The following is a 19,296-nucleotide window of genomic DNA, read 5'->3' on the forward strand; positions in this document are numbered from 1 at the left end:
GGGACCGATGGCAGGCTTATGTGAGGGCGGCAATGAATCTTCGGGTTCCTTAAAAGCCATTTGTAAGTAAGTAAGTATGATTAGAGTTTGAACTTATAATTAAATATACAATAATTTAAAAATACACGGCAACTAACTAGTAGTTTCCCATTGTTTTACATACTTTTATCCAGTCATTTTCTCGTATGTTTGTATTATAATATTATTTATTAGGATATTGCTGCACAAGCTAAATCAATATTTCCAAGTTTATTTTATTTTGGTAAAGAAACTGACAGCAGAAAGTAAAATTAATAATGTTATGATATGAAACAACTGAACTTGGTGTCAAATAAACGATTCCAATTACTCACAAAGATTCATGATCACTTCGATTCCACTGCAGAAGCTAAAAAAATTATGCCTAGTAGAGTGTTGTGATGCTTCCATTCTTGGCACCTGTTTCCACTGATCTCCACTTAAACACATGTTAAAGAAAATTTCTCATCTCATTGTCTCATCACGTTTTCCATATACCGTAGTGGTAGAGTTCCCAGACATCCCATAAAATACTGGATCGTCCCGTTTTTCGCTAATGCATCCCGTTGTCCCAAGAAAAGTCTTTGGGACAGCTTTCCGTCCTGTATTTTAAAGTTCTAAACTGAGAAAAAACGGAGAAGTTATAATGTCTATTCCATATTACAAATTACAAACATTGCACTTCATCATTACAGGTGACTGTAGGTGAACTATTATGAAACGAAATGTCTGTAAAAACAATGCTTGTTGTAAAATCATTCTTCAGTGAGGACTGTGTTGCTTTTCATACATGATTCTTCAAAATAAACAATTGTTAAGTGAAATTCATTCTTTAGAGAAATATTGCAAGGCCAAGGCGGATTGATTTATAAGAATATTGTCACGTGAGTAACTAAGTGTATTTTGTAGCTATTTCTGTAATAACTTAGTAAAAACAATTTGAAAGCAACTTACATAAAATGCATAAACTTAACGCAAATACGCTCCCTATCAATTCTGTTTACTATTTGTTTACTTACCCTTAGTTAGTTAGGGTGTAGTTTAGTAAACTTTACTACACACACACTTGGAAAGATTGGCATATTTGATGGGTGCGCATACTAAACTAACTGATAAGTATGCCATATTTTTTTCCCAATATGTCTAGGAACCCTATATAGTGGGAGCAGGGCCTTAGTTGAAAGCTTGCATGACATTTTGTTCATCTGTTCCACGCCAACAATGTGTCAAAGTCCAGGATGCCATGTAAGTATAGGTACCAACAGCAAATACACACTGTGCATGAAAAAGTGACACTTTCTAGCAGTCACATTTTGTGACTAGACTGACTGTTCAGCACCAGGAAATATTTTTATTGGCAAAAATACTGTATATAACATGTCTGATAGTCATCCCTGTTGGTAAAGTTTTCAAGTACGGTAATCAGTTACTTATAAAAGACTCTGCATCCAGTTGCGGTTCCTCGGGGGAGGGAAGGGAGGAACGTCCTCCTCACATTTTCTTCTTTTGAAAGTAAATACCAAATAAAATATGTGCCTTGAAATTCGAGGAAGATTCGATAATTTTTAAGTTCACAGCTATAAGAAAAACTCGGTTGATCGAGTTTTAAACGACGTGCGCTCATGTGCTGTAGAAAACTGTGAGAAAGATGCGAGATTGTCTGTGTTGAGGAAAGCACTCCATTCCTCCTCTACTGCAGTTAACACACATAGACAACAGCGCACTAGCGGCCAGAGAGAGAAGAAGAGTTTTAAAGCAAGTAAATGAACGGAGAGGGAGGAGATCCTCCTCTGAATCAGTGCATGGGCGGGAAATAGAAACTGACTGGTCGTGCAGCAAGCTCGCTACCGCTGCCACCTAACGATGCTGCATTCAACAACGCTATGAAAGACATCATGTAAACTTTTTTTAAATTATAAATCAAAAATATTATTCATTGCACTTTATATAGGCTACTATTCATGGTTTGAAACTTTCGTGGATATTTGAAAGTTAAAGTCGGGTTTATGTAAAATAAAGAGGAAGTAGCTCTACGTAGTTGGCCCCTGAAATTCACTTCTATTCATTGTTTACTAGACAGAGCAACAGCCAAGTTGTCAGTTTTGTACAAATATACTTGAAACTGAAAGTAGGTACTCCAAACTACATCATTTTTAAAATAAAAAATTAATCAGCCACCGGCAACTTTGAACAATAATGATAGTATGACTTTACAAGAACTGACATTCTTCAAAAGGATGTGATACTGAAGTTGTAAAATGTACATGTGGCAACACAGACCACGTGGGTCAGTGCAGTGTTCTCACTTTCCTCAGATTATTTCCCATTCCCATTTCCATTTCCATAAAACGGTTCTGGTTACGAGTTAGTAGCTAGTCTCTTCCAACACGTGTGATGCTTTAGTGTGCTCGAAAAATGCTACGAAGTTGTGAATTTCCTTGTAATTGTTAATTTGCGCAATTATTCAACAATGAATGGAAGTGAAAACATAATATATTTTGGACAATTTAGGAAACTCAGTTTACAAGAACAGATTATTGCTATACAGAAGGGAAGGCCAACCCCAACACTACCTGGTCTTACATGTATGCATGTAGGCTAATTTGTAGCATGTTTCATTCAAGAAGGAGTCATTTCGTGCTGTTAACTTCTTTCCTCCTCTTAAGAAATATGCAGGAGCCACCACTGTCTGCATCATTATTTCTTTATAGCAAACTAGCGAAAATATAAGCTTTTGGCGAGATATAAAATTATTTAACCCAGGATGGGTCACTACATAATAGTGTCATTCAGGTGATCGTATACCCAGAATTTTGCCAAAGTTAGCGCCACATTGAATTTTTTCCTGTTATATCATTTGAGAGACAGTGTTGTAGGTACCGATATCTCAACATGCATTTTGCAGTGTATTTTTCATCAATATCTCAGAAAGTTGTTTAGAATGTTAGGCCAATCAATCAATCAATCAATCAATCTTCTTAATGTATCCAGCTGTTTGCTGACAACATAAAGTCCACTATAGTCCACTGTAGTCTATTCAGTTGTTGTTTTTCACGAGAAATGAGGGGTATTTTGATCAGTGTTCATTATAGATGCCTGTTGCTAGTAGCCAGAGTTGGGGTGAAGTCAATATATACTGCAGGACTGTGTCTTCTGCAACTGGTACTGATGATTTTAATTTACTTCTTTTGTGGTTTATGGATCGACAGGTCGACCTGGTTGGCAAGTTGGTATAGCGCTGGACTTCTATGCCCAAGGTTGCGGGTTCGATCCCGGGTCAGGTCGATGGCATTTAAGTGTGCTTAAATGCGACAGGCTCATGTCAGTAGATTTACTGGCATGTAAATGAACTCCTGCGGGACAAAATTCCGGCACATCCGGCGACGCTGATATAACCTCTGCAGTTGCGAGCGTCGTTAAATAAAACATAACATTTTTTTGGATCGACAGTATAGAAGAATGTGTTCCAGATCTTCATCATGATTATTACACCACAGACAAGTAGGATTATCAGAAATGTGAAATTGGTGTAGGTACAATTGTGTGACAATGTGACTTGTTCTGGCTCTTGTTAAAAATGTTTGAACATGTCTGGGCAAGTTTTTGTACATTTCCAGGTCATTTGGTTTCTTTTGTACAGACTGTAAAATTTTTCCTTTGTCAGAAGAGAGTCAATTAGAATGTTAGGTCCTCAATTATGAATATTTCCTCAAGTGAGGTTACAATACTGTACAACTAAATAAAATTTATTGTCTACTCTTAACACCCAAAGTCTGTGTTCAGTTAAGATATAAACTTACTTCATTTGAACGAGATCTTGGAGGTGTCCCCTCCTCTCCGCCAGCAGTTGTGCAAGTCGTCGCTCGAGCTCCTGCAGGCGGGTCAGCAGGGGTCTACAGGTACTGCAGCGCAGGGCATGTGCTGTCTGCAGAGACAACAATCGTTGCTCCAGTTTCCCTACCTGCAACACAAGTTCGTTAATAGAAGAATAACCTGAAATCTGCTTGTCAGATACAGAAAAATAATTTTCTTATATAAAATTAATGTTTTCATGAAGCAGCAGTTGATATAAGAAAAGAAAGTTTCCATTTTTTAATTACGTCATTTAGTTGGTTGTCACTTTGAGGTGAAGTTTTGATAAAATGTTGCCTTGCTTCCCACTATATTTGTAGCTAGTTATGAACAATGAACATTTTTGGTGGCCATCGTAGCATTAATAACCTTAAAATATGCGACATTCAATGAAGAAAAATAAATAAGTATATTTCATGCTTTTAAATACGTCTTTGTTCATAGCACGATACAGAAATAAAATGTGTGCGTGTGTATGTGTGTGAGTGTAGGCCTATCATAATGAGCACTTTGTTCTTTTCATTTCAATGTTTTTACTTTGTTCTATTCTGGTATCTAGGACTATATTCATTTTACAAAATAGTATCCATGTAGATATTTTCTAGCCCTAAACTATTTGTTTGAAGAAGTTTTCAATTAGAGGAAAAATTCTTAGATTCTCGGTGGCAGGTGTGATAGAAAATAATGAAATAGTTTCCGAGCAGTTTCATCTATTAGCATGTAGAAATATATCACCATCAAATCATCAATGCAATGAAGAAGAATCTCCCTTCTCCCAATATTGTGTATTGTTCTGAGACAACTCACATCGGTTTGTGATGGAAAACTTGGAGAAAGTCTTCATTATTCACTGCAACAGCGAGCTATTTGAACCCACCACTATCTCAACATGATTGATGAGTGATTTTTTTTATGATATATACTTAAAATTTTGTAATACCATATTGAAACAAAATATTCTTACAATTTTTTTTTACATATTTTCCATTTTTTTACTAAATAAGAAAATAAATATTTTCAAGTTTTTTAGCAAATAAAAATACGTTCCCTACTTATCACTCATAACAGCCTCTGTCACAAGAGGCATATTTTTCCAATTTGGTTTTAAACACTGAGCCTTGAAAATCACCATCAATGAAATTTTTTGTACTAAGAGTATTGGTGCACACAACAATATATTGTGACAATTTCTGCATGTTCAGGCGCAGTCAAAGAAACTCTCTTTACATCGTTGTGACCAAAACCGTTTGTTGATGATACACTACTGAGAAAATACACCTCTTATCAATGTTCTATATTCTTTCAGGGGCTTTAAACTTGGACATCAAGTTCTTCTCTTTTAAAAGAAACTTTAAATCCTTTAAATTGTTTCATACTCTAACTCTGTGGTAGTGCTGTTGGCATTTGAATTTATTCACTTCTCTTGGTAGTAATTTTAAATTTATTTTTCAGTTGTGAAATTATTTCTGAGTCATCATCTTTGAATTTGATATTATCTTCACTGACACTGGAGGGAATTTAACTATCAAACACTTCTTCTTAATAGGGAATTCCCCAGCACTATAAGCTAGTATTTAGTAATTCAACAGTGATACTGGAAGCAGTAATATCTACTATTTTATCTTCCTCTTCCTCCATTCTTGGCTCCCGACTGATTCCTTCTTGTGGACTATAATAAATTTCCCCTTTTTCTAAACTTATAAAATTTAATCCTGCATTTACTACAAATTTTACAATGTATACCCTTAGGTACTCACGTCGGGTCAAATCACAATATATAAACAGCTGTTGGCACTAAATGATAAATGACTACAGCCAGACCGTTTCAAAGACTTCAACAATAGAAGAAATTACACACCACCCGCATTCTTCATATTATTACCTTCCAACAAAGAAAACAGAGGAAAGAAAAACACTCGAGTCATATAGACCCGACGCGAGTATAGTCCGGGTCAGCTTACTTCATACCCTAAGGGTGAAACCTAACCATTTTTCCCCCATTACTACACATGCTAGTGGATTGTGGTGATTTTCTAGTTTGCAGGTTGAATTTTCTTTTGCCAACTTCGTTTCGAATTTCGATACTGACAAATACTACATATAATAGTGATTTTGTGACTGGTATGTTGGCAGCTGAGACAAATATTGGCAATATTTGTCGGTACTGGAGTTCCATGAAATTAAAATTGTACTAGATTTCTGAGCCGGCTACTGGAAGCTAGTGAAATTTGGACATACTAATAATTAATTAATATCAGTATTAATATTAACACATAATAGTTATTTTATGTGCTGCATTGTGATTATAATTCAAGACTATAGTCAGGTAAGTTTTCGCAGTTTGTAATTTTTAGGTTAGGTCTCGTGAGTCAATTGTATAGTCAAACCAATGAATTTCGTATTTTCAGACAAAATACTTGACATGTTGATCCATTTCTCGTATAGTTTGCCTACGAAAATATGTTACAAATTATTGAATTATTTAGAATAACCTTCCAACATAAGTACGCAAAGTAAATGTCATTTAGTACGTAGGATCGTGTGATATCTGGTAACAGTTGGCAACACTGACGAGACGGCTATATGTTTAGAAACTGTTCTTATGTGATCGTCACTATACTTAAGGGTTAACATAATAAATCAAGTTCATTATCCATTTCTGAATGGGTCTCAAATTTTTCACAACATGAGTGTGTTTCCTTTCTTGGCTGGGGGGGGAGGAAGCAAAAATGTAGCACTACACTAGATTAAACTGTATGAAATCTTTATGAATAAGTAAATATGTTAAGCAAAAGAATAGGATGATTTAGTTATGAGTGAAGAGGAGATGATTGAAAAGATCTTAATCGGAAAACCAGGAGGAAGAAGGAAAGTGTGTGGTCTTAGACTGAAGTGCTGGATGACAAAGAAACGGACCTACGAGACTTGGGGGTGAGAAGATGGAGGCTGAAGGCAGTAGATAGAGTAGAGTGGACAGGCATTACAAGGGAGGCAAAGGCTCTGCATTGGCTATAGTGCTATGGAGTGAGTGCACGAATGAGTGAGTGAATGAGTAAATAAGAAAGTAACAAAGTAAATAAGTAATAAATATTGATTTGTAAAACTGCAAATCATCCTCTGAATTATATTACCATATGCGGAGAATATTAAATTGATTTTTCTTTTATTTTCACAAATAGCTAACTGCAAAGAAAAAAATTGTCCTGCTTACTAGTTTTACAAATGAAACTATGTTCACTATAAGAAAAATCCTAGTACCGGTACTGTAGTATATGAACAGACGTTTTGCCATAGTGATGTTATAGGAAAATATTGACAACCAATACTTTGAGAACCATCACACCCAGAAACGGTGTTTATTTGAGAATGGTTATTATAATGAACACATCACTAAACAAAATAAATAATACTGGTAACTTTAAAAATATGTTCAGTTTCAATTTGAAAATTTCAAGTTATATTAGGTGCATATGGATTTCTATTACTTTTGAAAATTTTGATGTGAGAGATTTTTAAAAACATGAATTCAAATTTTTAACTTAGTGCCCTTGAAAACTTTAAAATTGTATGATGTTTCAAAGGTGTCGATAATTAAAGACCTTTAAAATAATGTGAATAACTATTGCGAATTTTGACACTATTTAAATATCGGTAAGTTTCAGTTATCATCAGGGAAAGGATTTATATGTAAATACATATTTACTTATAAAGCTAATATAATTTATATTTTGCATTATCTTTATGTTTCACAATGTGTAGGGTTGAAAAATCCTACTTTTATTTTCCATATTTTTCCATATTTTAGAGTTTAGTACATATTTTCGTTAATTTCCATATATTTTCCATATTTCATATAAAACAGTCCATATTATATTAGGTTTAACAATAAAACAAAACAAAATTCCATTAACTTTTAAAAATACATTTCAACAATAGAGATTTAAACACATGTTCAGTAATCCCTTTAACATCAGAGTTATTTGAAAATTAGCAGTCCTATCAACAATGGGAAAGTAAGTTACAAAACTGTATTAATTTAATTTAAAATTTTTAACAGACTTCAGTTGTGCAGCTCAACAGTTAAATGCCAGTCAGAGTACACATAGGTTCAGTTTTGTAAATCATACTATAAAGACGGTAAATATGCCAAAAGTACGTCATTCAGTCAATTTAAAATCAAAACTAACAAGTTACATTTCAGAATTTAAAGAAGATGGTTTATCAACTGACAATAAAATATTATTTTGTAATTTGTGTCAGTGTGCAGTATCATCTACACAAAAGTTCCTGGTGCAACAACACATTACAACTAGTAAACATCAGGCCAACAAACAACTAAATTCCAAGCAGAGACAATTGTTTTTAACACAACCAACAACATCGAATGTAAGATCTGAGTTTAACATCGACCTGTGCCGTTCTCTCATCTCTGCTGATATTCCTCTCTACAAACTAAAGAATAAGGTCTTCAGGGAATTCCTTGAAAAATATACTCAACATACAATCCCGGATGAGTCAACACTTAGGAAGACGTATGCTCCATCCATCTACGATGAGACAATACAGAAGATAAGAGATGAAATTAAAGATAGTTCAATTTGGGTTTCCATTGATGAGACTCCCGACAAAGAAGGTAGACTTGTTGGTAATGTAGTTATCGGTTTGTTAAGTGAACAATATTCTGAACGAATTCTTTTACATTGTGATGTTCTAGAAAAGTGCAATAACAAAACTATAGTTAAACTGTTCAACGAAGCTATGGGTATCCTGTGGCCAAAGGGTATTATGTACAATAATGTGTTATTCTTTATTAGCGATGCTGCCCCTTATATGGTCAAAGCTGGACAAGCATTATCTGTTGTATATCCTAAATTGACTCATTTTACTTGTGTGGCGCATGCATTTCATCGTGTGGCAGAAGTGGTCAGAGACAATTTCCCTAAAGTAGATTTGTTGATTTCATCAGTGAAAAAAGTATTTCTCAAAGCTCCCAGTAGAGTTAACGTGTTGAAAGAAATGTACCCTGAAATTCCATTGCCACCAAAGCCAATTTTAACTAGATGGGGTACATGGCTAGAAGCAGTTGAATATTATGCCGAACATATAGACTCTATTAACAATGTTCTCCTTGCATTGGACTCTGAAGATGCAGTCTCAATTGATACTGCGAAAACAGTTACCTGTGACATAAGTGTGAAGAATGACTTAGCTCACATTCAGCATACATTTTCATGCATCATAAAAACGCTCAAAAGTCTCCAAAATAGGCACCTTTCACTATCTGAAAGTTTTGAAATTATAAATAGTACTGTGGAACAACTGAATCGTGGTAGAGGTAAAGTTGCAGATGCAGTAAGAGCTAAGGTGGACACTGTACTTTCAAAAAACCCTGGATATGAAGAACTACAAAAGGTTGTTGCTGTGATGAGTGGTGAATCAACAGTGAAGATTAACTTGGACTTATCCCCAGCAGACATTGTGAAATTGAATTATGTACCAGTTACTTCTTGTGACGTCGAACGCTCTTTTAGTCAGTATAAATCTATCCTCAGAGACAATAGAAGAAGATTCACTTTTCAGCACTTGAAAGAAATGTTTGTAACCTATTGTTATGGTAACAGACAATAAAAATTGTGTTTTGTTGAAACTACATTGGAAGATAAGGTACGTCCATTATATTTTTTGTTTAGTTTGATTAAAATGTACCAATATTTAACGTACATAGTCATTTTTTTATAATTTTAAGTCCATATTTAATTCCATATTTTGGTAAAAATCCATATTTAATTCCATATTTTGGTAAAAATAACTACATATATATTTACATATTTCATATATTTTTAGTCCATATAAATCCGTTCCCTGGTTATCATTAACTTTCGTAATTTTTTTATTTTATTTTAGTAGGTTATTTTACGACGCTTTATCAATAGCTTAGGTTATTTAGCGTCTGAATGAGATGAAGGTGATAATGCTGGTGAAATGAGTCCAGGGTCCAACACCGAAAGTTACCCAGCTAACTTTCGTAATAATTATCCAATAGATATAAAATTTTCTAAATTTTCATTTCAAACTGTTTATAAGAAGTATCTCTAGTATTACTAAAATTATGAATCTGAAGTTGTGAATTTTGTTGATTTAACATGAAATAATCCCAAATCATTGCTTTTTTGAAATGCTCATACCTTTTGTTTCTTTTGTTCTTTTAAAATGTTCATCTGTTGACATTCAATATCTGATATGATTTCCTTTATCTGTTTTGAAACAATGTTTCTTAATAAGCAGATTAATTATAACTTCTATGATCCTGAGGGGCAAATATTTTTAGTATCACAGCACTTCTAATACACTTTCAATCTAGTCCTTCTTTAAATCGATGACATCCTAAAGCAACTACCAGAACTGGTTATGCATGATACAGTGAAACCTCTCATTATGGACACCCCCAAGATACGGACACTCCTCACATACGGACAGAGTTTTATGTCCCAACTGAAATAATATAGAAATAATGATAAATTTAACTCTCGTTTACGAACACTCTCAGACACAGCCACGGACAGCTGTTTCACAGTCCTAAAGCTTGCTTTACCTCCTGACTGCGGACAGAAGTTGGATTTCAAGATCTAATGTGTTACAAAAATGGAAAATTTAGTTTTGAGAACTAAATTCCTTAACATGAAAGAAGACAATAAGGGCCTCGTAGGCAACCACTAGCCCAGCCGGCTACCCCTTGTTAGCTGGAAGCAGATGGATAAACAGAATCATAAAATTTAACCTGTCTGATGGGTCCAAGGTTTCCGCGATCATGAAACTGTATTCGACACATTATAGGGTTAGTAGGATTATTCTCTTCACTTCAATCAGTTTTTCTGTTTCGAGAGACATGGCACCTGAACGTAAAGGTTAAGCTGAAAACTGTAAATTACAGTACCACATAACTGTAGACGTAGAATAAAATTGCATGGCACAGTACTGTATTTTCCTTTTTCGGTCTTATCTACTGTAGTTCAGAGTTGCAAAGAATTTACAGTAGACTGTATTTAGAATTAAACTACAGTAATATATTTCATTTAAAACGTGAAGGGATACATAATGCATATTATAAATTTACTGTTAGATTGGTGAGCCTTCCTCCTAATAAAGGGCACCTCCCAGATGCGGACAGATTGTTATGTCCCTTCACTGTCTGTAAATGAGAGGTTTCACTGTATTTCATAACAGAACTGAGAAGTGCCTCTGATAATTATTTGTTATTATTATTCTGAAAATAGACATATCCGATGTTATTGTTTCATGTGTAGAAGTTATACATTAAATCCATGTTACTGATAAACAGGGAACGGATTTATATGGACTAAAAATATATGAAATATGTAAATATATATGTAGTTATTTTTACCAAAATATGGAATTAAATATGGATTTTTACCAAAATATGGAATTAAATATGGACTTAAAATTATAAAAAAATGACTATGTACGTTAAATATTGGTACATTTTAATCAAACTAAACAAAAAATATAATGGACGTACCTTATCTTCCAATGTAGTTTCAACAAAACACAATTTTTATTGTCTGTTACCATAACAATAGGTTACAAACATTTCTTTCAAGTGCTGAAAAGTGAATCTTCTTCTATTGTCTCTGAGGATAGATTTATACTGACTAAAAGAGCGTTCGACGTCACAAGAAGTAACTGGTACATAATTCAATTTCACAATGTCTGCTGGGGATAAGTCCAAGTTAATCTTCACTGTTGATTCACCACTCATCACAGCAACAACCTTTTGTAGTTCTTCATATCCAGGGTTTTTTGAAAGTACAGTGTCCACCTTAGCTCTTACTGCATCTGCAACTTTACCTCTACCACGATTCAGTTGTTCCACAGTACTATTTATAATTTCAAAACTTTCAGATAGTGAAAGGTGCCTATTTTGGAGACTTTTGAGCGTTTTTATGATGCATGAAAATGTATGCTGAATGTGAGCTAAGTCATTCTTCACACTTATGTCACAGGTAACTGTTTTCGCAGTATCAATTGAGACTGCATCTTCAGAGTCCAATGCAAGGAGAACATTGTTAATAGAGTCTATATGTTCGGCATAATATTCAACTGCTTCTAGCCATGTACCCCATCTAGTTAAAATTGGCTTTGGTGGCAATGGAATTTCAGGGTACATTTCTTTCAACACGTTAACTCTACTGGGAGCTTTGAGAAATACTTTTTTCACTGATGAAATCAACAAATCTACTTTAGGGAAATTGTCTCTGACCACTTCTGCCACACGATGAAATGCATGCGCCACACAAGTAAAATGAGTCAATTTAGGATATACAACAGATAATGCTTGTCCAGCTTTGACCATATAAGGGGCAGCATCGCTAATAAAGAATAACACATTATTGTACATAATACCCTTTGGCCACAGGATACCCATAGCTTCGTTGAACAGTTTAACTATAGTTTTGTTATTGCACTTTTCTAGAACATCACAATGTAAAAGAATTCGTTCAGAATATTGTTCACTTAACAAACCGATAACTACATTACCAACAAGTCTACCTTCTTTGTCGGGAGTCTCATCAATGGAAACCCAAATTGAACTATCTTTAATTTCATCTCTTATCTTCTGTATTGTCTCATCGTAGATGGATGGAGCATACGTCTTCCTAAGTGTTGACTCATCCGGGATTGTATGTTGAGTATATTTTTCAAGGAATTCCCTGAAGACCTTATTCTTTAGTTTGTAGAGAGGAATATCAGCAGAGATGAGAGAACGGCACAGGTCGATGTTAAACTCAGATCTTACATTCGATGTTGTTGGTTGTGTTAAAAACAATTGTCTCTGCTTGGAATTTAGTTGTTTGTTGGCCTGATGTTTACTAGTTGTAATGTGTTGTTGCACCAGGAACTTTTGTGTAGATGATACTGCACACTGACACAAATTACAAAATAATATTTTATTGTCAGTTGATAAACCATCTTCTTTAAATTCTGAAATGTAACTTGTTAGTTTTGATTTTAAATTGACTGAATGACGTACTTTTGGCATATTTACCGTCTTTATAGTATGATTTACAAAACTGAACCTATGTGTACTCTGACTGGCATTTAACTGTTGAGCTGCACAACTGAAGTCTGTTAAAAATTTTAAATTAAATTAATACAGTTTTGTAACTTACTTTCCCATTGTTGATAGGACTGCTAATTTTCAAATAACTCTGATGTTAAAGGGATTACTGAACATGTGTTTAAATCTCTATTGTTGAAATGTATTTTTAAAAGTTAATGGAATTTTGTTTTGTTTTATTGTTAAACCTAATATAATATGGACTGTTTTATATGAAATATGGAAAATATATGGAAATTAACGAAAATATGTACTAAACTCTAAAATATGGAAAAATATGGAAAATAAAAGTAGGATTTTTCAACCCTACACATTGTGAAACATAAAGATAATGCAAAATATAAATTATATTAGCTTTATAAGTAAATATGTATTTACATATAAATCCTTTCCCTGCTGATAAATATTCAAATATAAATTTTCGAATATTTCATCGTTACTCACCTTGGAACATTTGACCCTTTATTGTCCTTAGAGAACAGTGAACAGTCCTCTCATTGCGTACAATATTTTTACAGTCCTTCATAGCCCGTACTATGCTTATTGGCATAGAGTTTTTTATGTTAAACTTCTTTACCTGTAGCAACTGTTGACATATAAATATTTTACATGAACTCACGTGCCAAAATATTGACAAAAAATAGTTATTTTCACTTAAGATTGGAATATGTAATTGTTGAGATGCTCATATCTGTAGCCCTGGTGTGGACCATTTCAGCTCCACCAAAAAACTAATGCACGCAGTAGGCCTACAGTGATTTTCCAGCAAAAGCACTGAGTATGATGGCATGATACGGCAGCGTCATTCATGCTATAGCGAAGTGTGACACCACTCTGGTTCCCCTGTGGCATCCCAAAAAATTTTCATGATCATCTCATCTCATTGAGGATGTAGCGTAGGCCAGTCTACTATGGCGTACCCTGGGCAACAACTCTATCTGTAAATTGCCTACACAACTGGCTTCATATGCGTGAATGACCAACAGTCGTGTACCCACCAAAGAAAAGAGAAGAAAAAAAATACACTGTGCTAAAAAATAATGGACTTCTAATAGGCCTACCGGTATGTGTTTTTATCACTAGATATCATATGAATGGAAACCCTTATTAGAGCCTCTACATAACAATATAGTTGCGAATTACTGCATTTTGGTATCATTACAACTGAACAGGTTGATGGCGTAATTTGTTTAGGTCAAGGAGATTTATCTATTATAATAGTAAAAATTTGGGACCAGTGACATCATTAGTTTACCAAGAAAATGTGTTTATGTGATCTTATGTTTAAGTATATTTTCGATTTGCTGCAACATTTAAACAAACTGTAAAGGACAAATTAATAATCTAAAATAAGTGAACTATAAGTCATTCAATACAGCATTCTTTCAAGATTCAAGGTAAAATTTATGTATGTCTATCATAAATCTTGTGGTAGATATTGTCAAAAGTGTTACTGCACATTTTTCTTTAATTTTTGTAAGTATTCATAACGCTCTGCCTTTAAAATATATTATAAATAACCATTATTTACAGGATTTGTCTCTTTTATAACATTGATAATATTATTACTGAACTATAAAATCGTCTTTTTGTATAGCCGATTTACAAATTCACTTGGAGGTAAAGTATTATATTAGCTACATTTGTTCAATTGTTCAGTGATTATATGTTGTTAAACCTGTTACATTTGAATATTAAAGATACAGTCTGTTGTTGTGAATAGATCGGATACTGATAACAGAGGGAATTTCATTTCATTTTTCATTTCATTTCATTTATTGTATTCCATAGATCTTTTCTTTTACTGGGTTATTTAACGACGCTGTATCAACTACGAGGTTATTTAGCGTCAATGAGACTGGTGATAGCGAGATGGTATTTGGCGAGATGAGGCCGAGGATTCGCCATAGATTACCTGGCATTCACCTTACGGTTTGGGAAAACCTCGGAAAAAACCCAACCAGGTAATCAGCCAAAGCAGGGATCGAACCCGCGCCCGAGCACAACGCTGTATCAACTACGAGGTTATTTAGCGTCGATGAGACTGGTGATAGCGAGATGGTCTTTGGCCGAGGATTCGCCATAGATTACCTGGCATTCACCTTACGGTTGGGGAAAACTTCGGAAAAAACTCAACCAGGTAATCAGCCCAAGCGGAGATTGAACCCACGCCCGAGAGCAACTTCAGACGGGCAGGCAAGCATCTTAACCGACTGAGCCATGCCGGTGGCTCCCATAGATCTTACATTAGCAATGAAGCTAAATGTGTTGTCAATGGTTTTCAGTTTAATGTTCGACCATTATATTCATATAAAAAGGTATCCCCATCACATGCCATGAAGGCACTTGGGGGGGCATGGAGGTGGAGGAGCACCATGCTTTCCATGACCTCGGCACTAGAATGAGGTGGTGTGGTCGGCACCACGCTCTGACCACCTTTTACCCCCAGCAAAGACCCGGTACTCAATTTTATAGGAAGCTGAGTGAACCTCGGGACCGTTCTGAAAGTTTGGCAACGAGAAAAAATCCCGTTATCACTCGGGATCGAACCCCGGACCTTCCAGTCCGTAGCCAGCTGCTCTACCAACTGAGCTACCCCGCCACCTCATTATATACATATACATATGCCAAACCAAAAACCGCATATTGTAGTTAAACTTTTCATTTAAACTGATAAACCATTATGCTCCTTTGGGGAGTAATACGAAAAATACTAGTAATAAGCTTAATATTCTTGGTATAATAGATACCTCTAGACTAATACTGTTCGGGCTGTTAACATGAGATGTAGTTCCAATTTTTACCACCATTGGCTTGGCTTTAACATCGCTTCAGTAGCCTCTCAAAAGTATACATTGAGTTTGAGGTCTTTCTATATTATTTGTCTATGGTTGAGGTATCTTGGTCTTTCTTGGGGTAAATGGCAGTCGAAGCATGATGCCGACCACACTATCTCGTTCTAGTGTCAAGGTTGTGAATGTATGGAGTTCTATCTTCATGTTCTCCCCTCCCAAATCGCCTTCATACCTTTATCTTGATATCTCAGAGAGACATACTGCTTACACCATTTCGTTACTTATTTTATTTTATGTAAGTTGAAAAAGAAAGAGTCCATTTTAATATAACCACCTGCCATTTTGTGTTAGTTTTTCAAAATATAAAGGACTTATTAATTAGTTCTGGAAAAATCATTGTAGCCTACACAGACAGATAGCAAACCGAAAACAATTTTCTGGTATAGGTATGATGAAACGTGTATTTTCCTGAAAGTCTTGAAATAGATTTTTTGCAACACCACAATTGACAATACTAAGATCTCTCTGTTCTTTGTATAACGAGTAGATCTAAGCAAAATATGTATGGTAGAGACATGGAATGAAATAAATAAATTTAGTAGAACTGCCTTCATGCCTCATGCTTTACTAACCTTCTCCATGATCTGTTTCCTGCGTGTTTCCTCCTGTTGCAGCACCATCTCTCTCTCAGCTGTGATGCGCACACTTTCTCTGAGTGCTTCCTCCAGCTCCTCGATGCGCTCGTCTTTCTGGCGCACTACCCCCACCAGTTCCTCCAGTTCTGCCATATGACTGTGATCCCTCAAGGCCGTCTCCAGGGCGTATATCTCTTGTTCCATATCCATGATCTTGGCATCTTTCTTTGAGACTTCCTCCCGCAATCCTTGGAGTTCTCCCACTTTGTGCTGGTCTATGAGCGCGTCCTCGAGGTCACGCACGTCTTGTTCCAGCTCTGCAACCCTACTTTCCCTCTTCTTGATCTTCTGTCTCAGTTCTCCGATTGTTTCGCCGTTGTCCTCCTCGATTCTCACCTCCACAGCTTTATCCTGCACTTCCACCTATATTTGTGTTCCGGTTGTGAAGGGATCAAGTTTAATCAAACAAAATAAAAGTATCTGCCCCAAAAATTATGCTATTTACAATTTCTAAAATAAAAATAATAGAGGAAATAAATAATAGCCTCTATACTGTGACTATAAAATAAATGAGGATTAATACTTACAATATTTTTAGTCAATGGAAATAAGTAATACTTTTTGTAATAAAAATAGTTCGGTGCTCTAAGAGAAATCTCTGTCCATATATCCAGCATTAACAATATTAACAACGGAACAGCCTCCTTGAAAGAACATGCTAAAAGTTGTACTAAAGAAATTAATGTGACTCGAGTCCGTACAGTATCGCGAGAGCACTAGAAGAAACTCTTGAGGAAACCAGCGGGGCCAGCCTAGTGTGCATGCATCAACAGAAAAAACCAAGCAAGGATTCAGGCACAGGAAAGTGGAGAGAAAGAGAAGAAAATTATGTGTTAGTCTCACCAGATAGTGCTGCTCTCTTGAGCTACTAGAAACAAACATAGTCAGATTAGTACTTTCACTACAAGACTAGAAAGTTAGTGTTAAGATGGTCCTGAATTAAATTAAATCATTTAATATGCACCAAATCTACCGGTACCAAGGCAGTCTAGTGGTTACAGTGCTGAACTTATACTCCCATGGACTTGAGTTCAATTCCCGGCATATCCCCGATTTATGACTTATGTTATCCACCACTGTGGAGTAATGGTTAGCTTGCCTGAACATGAAACGAGCAGGCCCTGGTTCAAATCCTGGGACAAGTTACTTGGTTGGGTAATGACGAACAGTCAAGCATCTGGTATAAAAAAATGCATCCAAATAATTTCGATTACCGGTACTTTTCAATGTACACTGTTCGCACTGAAAAACCAAATATGAACAGTTTCTTTATCACTGCAAAACATGATGGCTAAGTCTTCTTCAAAGATGAGTTTTCTGAACTCTATCTTTCTTTAGTTCATTCACTCATGAACGTATTTCATTCAACAACAAAGCATCTGGAAAGGGAACATAGTTGTTTGTTGGATATTATTGGGATTCAGAACTTTATTTTTGTAACCTGTTTTCCAGAGATTCTGAAACAAAGTTATACCAATGGAAGTTTCTCAAAAACTGGAAAATCTAAGATAGGATGGGTTAGAAATTATAGTACCTAAATAATTTCATAGAATCAGGGCTGTCTCTTTACCAATCGTGTAAAGTAAAATATTTAGATAAATGGACTGCTCAGTTTGATAAATTTCAGTGTTTTTATTGGCTGACTATGAAACATTTCAGAGATAAAGGCTATAGTTTTAATGACAATATTCCTTGTGTTCAGTGTATTAATGAAAAGAAGAAATGCGTTATATTGGATGATGTGAAATTGTTCGACGAGTATTGTGCTGTAAAAGAATTTGTCCTGAAGCAAGATGAGACATTTTTCTTGGACACAATAGATTTACAGTGAACTAAATTTTTTAACAGGCTGTGAATGTTAAATGTTTCCATGAATTGCTGTTCATATGTCTTTTTGATATAATAATTGCACGTAATGCAAATGTTTGAAGGGTCTTTACATAAATAGACATCTGATGGCCTGATGAAAGGAACCGATTTTCAGTGGAAGCAGTAAAGGATATTATAACTTTGCAGTATAAGTATAAGTTTAAGCATTTCACATTGAGGCGTTCAGAAGTCAACATGATTAACTCCTTTTCCAAAGATTTTCAGATATTCAAGGTTAAAGTTAAATACACATAATTGATTCTGTGTTGTTGTCAAGAAGAATATTCCATTCTGTGGGCTTTTTACTGAGCTATGGAGTTAATCACATTGGCCACTGAAAATATGGTCAATTTAATACATTGCAAACTTAGAAACTCTGAAATAACCAAAAGTGGAGTTAATCATGTTGACTTCTGAACGCTTCATATAAAGAATTTCATGCCTATTTGTTGAAATCCAGAAGTTACGTAAGGAAATTCCCTCATCACAAAGTATAAACAATAATAAGATTTTAAAATGAATAACAATAGTTTATCATTAATGTATTTGCTTTTTTTTTATTCTTCTAAAATAATAAATAAAAATTGTCACATTGTTAGGCTTTTTTTCTGAATGTCCTATGTTTTCTCTTTAAATGTCCTCAAAATATTGATCTGGTCATCCTAATGATAATTTTTTTTAACAAAGGAGGGGCCCGAAAGAGGCTTTTTTTCTGAATGTCCTGTGTTTTCTCTTTAAATGTCCTCAAAATATTGATCTGGTCATCCTAATGATAATTTTTTTTTTTAACAAAGGAGGGACCCGAAAGAGACTTACACTGCAGTCTGAGGCATATTGTGCATACCACTCCTTTTCTGTGAATGGCAGTGCTCTTGTATGTATACAGCACATGCACCGTCAACTTAACCTGGGCCACAGTAATGATGACAAT

General features: G+C 35.0%; 1 protein-coding gene across 7 annotated transcripts in view; it reads right to left on the reverse strand.

Moving 5' to 3' along the window:
• The window catches only part of LOC138699820 (trichohyalin-like), a 412,868-nt gene that overhangs the window by 18,807 nt on the left and 374,765 nt on the right, over window positions 1-19,296 (reverse strand). For 6 of the 7 annotated variants that reach the window (XM_069825999.1, XM_069826003.1, XM_069825997.1 and 3 more), the window contains 2 exons: window positions 16,434-16,859; window positions 3,819-3,979 (listed from right to left, as the gene is read on the reverse strand). In XM_069825999.1, coding sequence (XP_069682100.1) covers window positions 3,819-3,979; window positions 16,434-16,859 — 587 coding nt within the window. The other variant, XM_069826002.1, reaches the window with a different exon arrangement.

This window comes from Periplaneta americana, chromosome 5 (assembly GCF_040183065.1).
Source record: "Periplaneta americana isolate PAMFEO1 chromosome 5, P.americana_PAMFEO1_priV1, whole genome shotgun sequence".
Classification (NCBI taxonomy): Eukaryota; Metazoa; Arthropoda; class Insecta; order Blattodea; family Blattidae; genus Periplaneta; species Periplaneta americana.